Raw genomic sequence first — 6902 nt, forward strand, 5'->3', positions numbered from 1 at the left:
GCAGCGGCTTCCCGGCTTCGGGGCTGTTCAAGTTTCGGAGCGAGCACGTCAAAAACTCAACCGAAGCAACAAAAGGGCTGACAGGATCTTGGAGCGATAACAGTCTTAAGGACGAGCCTGTTTAAGCACATACACCCTTACTAATTTTCTCTTTCCCTTTCTCCGTGCTTTTTTTTTTTTTCCAGTTAAAAATAGACTTCTTTTCAAAGTAAAATAGAAAAAGAATAAAAAATGAGGCACGCATACCAATGAGCACGTTTCATAACTACGTCTCTGTGACAAAGCTAAATCCCCTTAAAGCTCCCGTTTGCTTTTAGTGTGTTCTGGCAACTGCAAATTTCAGAGTTTGCTGAACTCGGGATTATATCAACTTTCCGGTGATCTTTCTTCACAGATTTCTGCCATTCTTCTGTTAATGCTAAGTAAATAATAACAGAAACAAGAAAACGAGCCAAGTTTTACCGGGGGAGGATAGAGGATTATGCAAACATGTACGTAAAATGTTTTCTGCCGCCCGTTTAAATAGCGAGAAAATATATCTTGGCCCTTGGTTGTTGTTCTAAAAGCATTACTCCATGCAGCTCCCATCCATTTCAGGGCAAATTTTCCTATCGACTTTATTTATCAGGTTCGAGTCCAGTCATGGCAAAAAGAAAAAAAAAAAAAAAGTAGGAAACGAGGACTTTCCAATTTACTCTTATCAGCTCGACGCATTCCCAATTAAGGCGAACCGTTTCGCTTAAGCTGTTCCTTTATTACCCTCCCTACCCTGTGGTATTTGCTGGTGTACGCCTGCCAGGGTGGATCTCGCTGAAAATGGAAAATATGAAATTATTTTCCCTGCCAACGTGACGTAAAGGCTCATTCCTAGCATCGCTCACGTGACAAGGCAAACCGAGGAAATATGGAACCCCCGCTCGGCTCTCAGGCTGCAGCGGGGCGCAGGGGCGCCCCCGGCCCAGCAGCGCGGCCAGCCAGGAGCCCCTGTACAGAGGTGCACCCTCGATGGGCTGCATGAAGTGGCCGCTCTCCCTGAAACCTCCTCGGTGGCTCGGTGGGGGGGGAGAGCGAACGAAGCCGCCTCTGCTGCAGGTAGCAGCCGGGTTGAGGCGGTAGTCCTGTGGGATTGCTAGGCGTTTCGGCGTGCACCCAGGCGAGAACGTGCCTCACCGAAACGAGTTAAATAGAGCTCACTCTGCAGCTGCTGGTAGCACTTCCCGGCTGTGCCACGGGGAAGCCCCTGTCCTGAAACTCTGGGAGGGCGAGCGGATCGGGGAGCTGGTACCCGCCGTCCGAGCGGGCATCTGCGGCCCCGGGGGATGCACGGCACGGCACGGCTGTGAGGGCAGACCCTGCCCTCACCAGCATGAGGAAGGAGGGAGCCGGGGGCTTCGCCTAGTAGAGACAGCGGGGTCCCTGGGGACAGGCGGTGGCGAGCGGTCGCCCAGCGGGTCTTTATCCGGCCCCCGCCGTAACCCCTTCAGCTGGCCCGGGAGGGAGGTAAGGATGCACAACTGTTGGCGTTATAAGGAAAAAAAAAAAAAAAAAAAAGGAAAAAAAGGCAAGCAACTAAAGAAAAAAAATCATATTGAAGTTTTGCAGGAGATCCTGCTCTAGAGATAGTGAGGTTCCCCAAGGAGGAAGTGCCGAACATCGATGCATGGGAATCCTCAGTGTCCGGAGGCTAACCAGATCTGGAGGCCCCCCCACCCGCAGAGGACGTTGCGGCCTTTCTGGCAAGAGTCAAGGCGGGCAGCCTCCCCCGGCCCAGCAGAGCTCGGGCCGGAGCCGGCACCTCGGGCTGCCCCCGCGCCGGGCCAGGAGACGGCGCCGCCCGCAGCCCACAGAGGGCGCTGCGAGCCTGCCCACAAAGCCTGCCCAAAGCCTGCCCAAAGCTTGGCTCTGCTCGGCGCCGCTCGGTGCCGCACTGGCGGCGGGCAGGGAGCGGGAGTGCACCCGCACCCGCACCTGCGCTCCCTTGCTCTCCGCAAAGCCCCTTCTTAACGTTTCTACGCCGCGAAGTGATCCCTTTTCCTCTTCTCTCAAGCCAGCTTGGCACCGCCCTGTTCGCTTAGCCTGGCAGGGCGGCCCTGCGCGCTCCGTCAATGCCAGCTCTGAGCGAAAGGTGCCGGTTTGGGACGGCCAAGCGGGCAGCGGGGGGCCCGATCCTGCCCGCGCCGCGAATTTGGGAATCTTTTGCTTTGGAGATAAGATGAAAGAGAGAGGACTTCGGTCAAGTTTACACTGGTACTGTTCTGACGCGCTGCTTGGATTTACAGGCCTGTTTTTTTGTTTTTTTTTGTTTTTTTTTTTTCCAGGACGTTTTCTCTTTTCCTTTCCCCCCCTGAAATCTGAGTTATTATGGTTTCTTTAAAGCTGTAATATACTGTCTTGTTGGAAACGATAGCAAACGCATGGCTGCCTGCGACTGAGGAAAAAGCAAACAACTAAAAGCCAGAAAGCAAACTAACCGATGCTATGCTAGAAACAGCAGGATGTCAAAATGGGACCCTTTTCAGAAAGACAGCGAGCTGAACGTTTCAGTCCTCTAGCCAGCCCGCACAAATCTACCTCTTCTGATCTATTTCTCTGATCCATCTTATAAAACGCAAAACCAGAAGTCCACCGCCTCCACTGCTTCGTCAACAGATCTCTAAGTGATAGTTTCCCTAGACCCGTCTTTACTTGCGCTGATTGTGCAGCTAAATCAAGATCAATATTCTGATCTCTGACAAGATTTTTATTAATATTTTATTGGAAAATCTCATCCTGTTTCCGACAAGTCCTGGTTTGAGGTTGGTTCGGTTTGGGTAGGGCGTCACCACATTATTTCTTAATGACTTTCCCAGCTGCTTCTTTCCATTTTCCACCATCAACAACCATCTGGTATCTTATTAGCACCTCAATGCTCATTTAGTGTTCTCATTTAGGAGAAAAAAAGAAGTAAACACTCAAAATATTACACATTTTAACGGACCGTCTTTGGAAGATTAATGCCTTTATAAACAGATAGATTGTCTTAGTCCCTTTTTAACCATCAAATCGGAATCTGAGTACTTTCTTCTAGGAAGTGCCAGAGCTGCCATTTCTCCGTGCTAAGATTGTGCTTAATCTCACACGGGAAAATCTTTCATCGTCACATTTCCTCTGTATTTATTGAAAGAGTAAATCGTTACAAATTATGTCCTAATCCAATATTTCTCAGCTTTGGTCAGAATGTATGCTAAAGCACTAAACCTTCTGATCCAGTGTGGTAACTGGTCTGGGCAGCAAAGTTATACAACTAGGGAACTTCTTCCTTTCATTTTCAAGAATGTATTTTATAACATAAGTGGAAGTGCAGAAAAAATGGATAGTACAGGACACATCTGATTCATCACAATTGAAAAAGAACAACTTTAATTTCACTACTCAAGAACTAGCTTCACTCAGCTTCTTAAATTTACTTGTATGAAAGGGAAGGTCGCAGTTTGCTTTTGATAAAATAGCCAGAAGAGTCCTTAAAAGCTGGGATTTGATATAGTAAATTTCATTTACCTGAAGGCAAAAACTCTTGACATTTTAGAAAACAATTATAAATGTTTGAATAGATTTATAATATATTTTTAAGATCTGCAGCAACAGAAAATACATACCTGAAGAGAGCTCATAATTTCATTTAGTTTATTAGACAAAAATATATGATTTAGACAAGTTTTGCTGACGCGCTATTTACAATCTGAAATCACTCTATATACAGAAAAAACACAAACACATGGGAAACATTTACCAAACAAATAACCCAAGAATTGTTAGAATAACACGATTTGAAATGGTACAATGAAGAAGGGGATCCATCTACAGATTTGTGTAATCGCTTTTATGGATTTACACCACCTTATTGCAAAAAAGAGATTGATGGGAGTCGTTTATATTGTTTCCTTTTTTTTTTTTTTTCTGTCCTTAATACCAGTCTCTGTATTTTTTTTTTTTCAGCAAACCATTTAATCAAGCAGAAGGGAGAGCTGTTAAAATTCTCGGTGTTCCCTCTTGCTGAGCCAAAGAGCTGCAGGGGGGAAGGGAGGAAGGAAAAAAAAAAAAAGACGTAACAATCTTTCAGTTAAAAAAAAAAAAGAGAATCCTTTCCTATAATCGCCTGTCTATTGCTATAATATCCCCCTATTAATTAACTGCACAGAAATCTTTGTCAGTAGTGTAATTAACACAAGATCTTTGAGGTCTGTTAAGTTTCAGAAAAGTTAAAGTCTGGCTACGTACAATTGTAATTTAGCCTAACTTTGAAAAGGTTACAGCAACTTCTATGTTGTTCTTGTTTTCTGTATGTAGTATTATGGTGCTGATTAGGTGTTATAATTAGTCTTTATTATTCAAACACTCTGTTTTCGCATAAGTAACATTCCTTCAGTGAAAACAAACAAACAAACTCACTTGTCACGGACAGGCTGTAAGGGCGATTTGAGCTGCTGAGGTGGGGATTCAGTTCTTGGTACATTTTCTCTTTCTAGAAGGAGACAGAAAACAAGAGAAAAAATTAGAATAAAACCAACAAAAATCTGTACAGTGTGCATAAAACTCATCTCCCTCTGCCCCACTTGTTAGGACACGTGTAGGTGCAAGTGTTTGCATGTGCATGCATATGTACTACACAAGTGCATGGTTGTATTCACTTATTTTCAATATTTAAGGAGTACACAAGCTTTTCTTGCCACGTTTTGGACCATCATTGACCATCAGGAAGGAGGGAAGAAAAGCAAATCTCAAAGAGTATGCTTTGCAGCCCTATCCTGTCATCCTTAAATTGTCTAATGGGCGTATAGGGTGAGAATGTAATAGCCCAGATGAAATGGACTTAATGCATACAACCAACGTGCTGCAAGTAAAATTCAACACTAGGCTATACTGTCAGTAACACCGTTAAAAGCAGTCAGTTACACCGGGGCTGAATCTGACACCATCCCTCAAGAAGTTGGTGTGCATGTGGTGGGGCGGAGGGAAGACGGCTGCCTGGGGCATTACCTAGGTGTCTGGGACTGGTCCTCTCTGAAGGTTTTTCGCTACTTAGGGCTCCCAGGGTTGCTGTTAAAACAGAAGGCTGTTGCTGGGCCTGGAGGTGGTGGTTGTGGTGAGCAGCGTGGTGGTGATTTACTCCCAAAAAGGACCTCACATTTAGCAGGGAACTCTGTGTGAGGAAAGCCCCATTTGTCCAGTTGTGAAATTTGCCAATTTGGCACGTGTAGAGTCCATGGCTGGGGAGAAAAGCAGGATGCTGTATCTGTGGAGAAGTGTGGTTAACCTGGGGAGGAGGGGGTGGAGGGGGGGAGGATTTCAGGCCACCATCAGGGCTGGTTGCCGTCTCTGCCAAAGACCAAATCTTGGGTTTGCTGTGAGATGGCATCTGCAAATTGCTCTGTCCCCCAGGACTGATGATTCGCGTGCTGTTGTCAGAGGCCTCCTTCACCATGGCCAGCGCGTCTTTGGGTTTCAGCCCTTCAGACCCTGACAGTGCCAAATCCTTGTCTTTTTCCAAGTGATCTTCTTCACTGCTTTGTCTCAGGAGCTCAGGCTTCTCCTCCTCTTCCTCATTGCTCTGCTCCCCGTCGTTCTCATCGATTTTGTCTATGTCTATGCTCTCCAGGTCGATCTCCTCATCGTCTTCATTCTTCTCGGGGTCCCCCTCATTGTCACTGCCAAAGAGGTTGGCATCTTCTTGGTCCTTACTCCGGGATCCCCAGGTCACCTTGTTCTCCTTCTTGAGCCGCCGGCGGGCATTGGCGAACCAAGTGGAGACCTGGGTGAGGGTCATTTTGGTGATGATGGCTAGCATGATCTTCTCACCCTTGGTGGGGTAGGGGTTCTTGCGGTGCTCATTGAGCCAGGCCTTGAGGGTGCTGGTGCTCTCCCGGGTGGCATTTTTGGGTCGCCCTGGGTCCCCGTACTGGAACTGTCCGTAGGGATAATAGCCGGGGGCAGTGTGGGCAGCAAAGGTAGCAGGGTGGACACCAGGATTATCTTTCAGCTCATACTGGGAGCCCTGCAACACATTCAGACAAGTGGAGAGGAAAAAGCACATCAGTTATTTCGTTAGCGTCTCTAACAGACCTGAATAGGCTACTCCGGGAGCTGGAATACGCCTTTGAGCGGTGCAGAGGGGCTTCACAGTCAAATTCGTCCCTCCCTGCTCCAGGCTCTTCACATTTAGATCAAGCAGAGAAATTCCCAAATGATCCCCCCTTCCTGAAGAGAAAGGAAAGGAGAGGGACTCAGCTGGGGTCTGCCAGACATAATGCGTGTTTTCTCCCCAAAACAAATCTAATCAAACGGTGGGAATGCAGCAAGTTCACATTCGCCTCGATGAGACAATTTACTGTGTGCTCAAAAATATCAAGCAGAATAAGCAGGTATTACACCAGATTTATCAACTAATGCCTGTGCACAACGTTGCGTTTATCTGCAAAATATCCAGGAGGATGTTACAGATGTATTCAGAGCATTCTTATTTGGCCCCAGATCTGCCTTTAAAAGGAGTTGGCGTGAGATGAGGCTAGGGAGATGAATGCACAACTTCAGCGCGAATACAATTCTCATGTGAGAGGTTTTCCACACACAAGCCTCCCCCCCCCCCAGTGCACACACAAATAATACTCCGGGATTCTGGTGTAAAATATTAACTTCCAAGTGTTACAAGAGCCTTTAAACTCTGGAATGCAGGATGATCCGTGTACTGTAGAATATATATATGCAGATGCTTTATCTCATAAGTTTTACTTTGATCTGTGCAGAGCAAACACAAATTGTTTACAAGCGTTTAGAGACGGTGATTTATTTGCAATCAATATTCTTTTTATCATCAGTAGTAAAACACAGCAAGTCAAATTATCCCATCAGGTGTTTTGCTAAATAAC

General features: G+C 46.4%; 2 protein-coding genes across 3 annotated transcripts in view; one reads left to right on the forward strand and one right to left on the reverse strand.

Moving 5' to 3' along the window:
- The first annotated feature begins 475 nt into the window (after nt 1–475).
- LOC310894516 (uncharacterized protein) overlaps nt 476–6902 on the forward strand; it is an 8040-nt gene continuing 1613 nt past the window's right edge. For both annotated transcript variants that reach the window (XR_014579979.1, XM_083824704.1), the window contains exons 1-2: nt 476–1500; nt 1595–2247. Coding sequence is in view for 1 of the 2 variants with exons in the window: in XM_083824704.1 (XP_083680830.1) it covers nt 1661–2247 (587 nt within the window). In the remaining variant the exon portion in view is untranslated. The remainder of the gene's footprint in view (nt 1501–1594; nt 2248–6902) is intronic.
- Nucleotides 2726–6902, reverse strand: part of IRX1 (iroquois homeobox 1) — an 8258-nt gene continuing 4081 nt past the window's right edge. Inside the window, exons 2-4 of the mRNA XM_083824703.1 lie at nt 5017–6031; nt 4429–4501; nt 2726–4045 (exon numbers count right to left, since the gene is read on the reverse strand). Of these exons, the coding sequence (XP_083680829.1) occupies nt 3988–4045; nt 4429–4501; nt 5017–6031 (1146 nt within the window). The 3' untranslated portion in view covers nt 2726–3987. The remainder of the gene's footprint in view (nt 4046–4428; nt 4502–5016; nt 6032–6902) is intronic.

This window comes from Anser anser (genome assembly GCF_964211835.1).
Source record: "Anser anser genome assembly, chromosome: 2".
NCBI lineage: Eukaryota > Metazoa > Chordata > Aves > Anseriformes > Anatidae > Anser > Anser anser.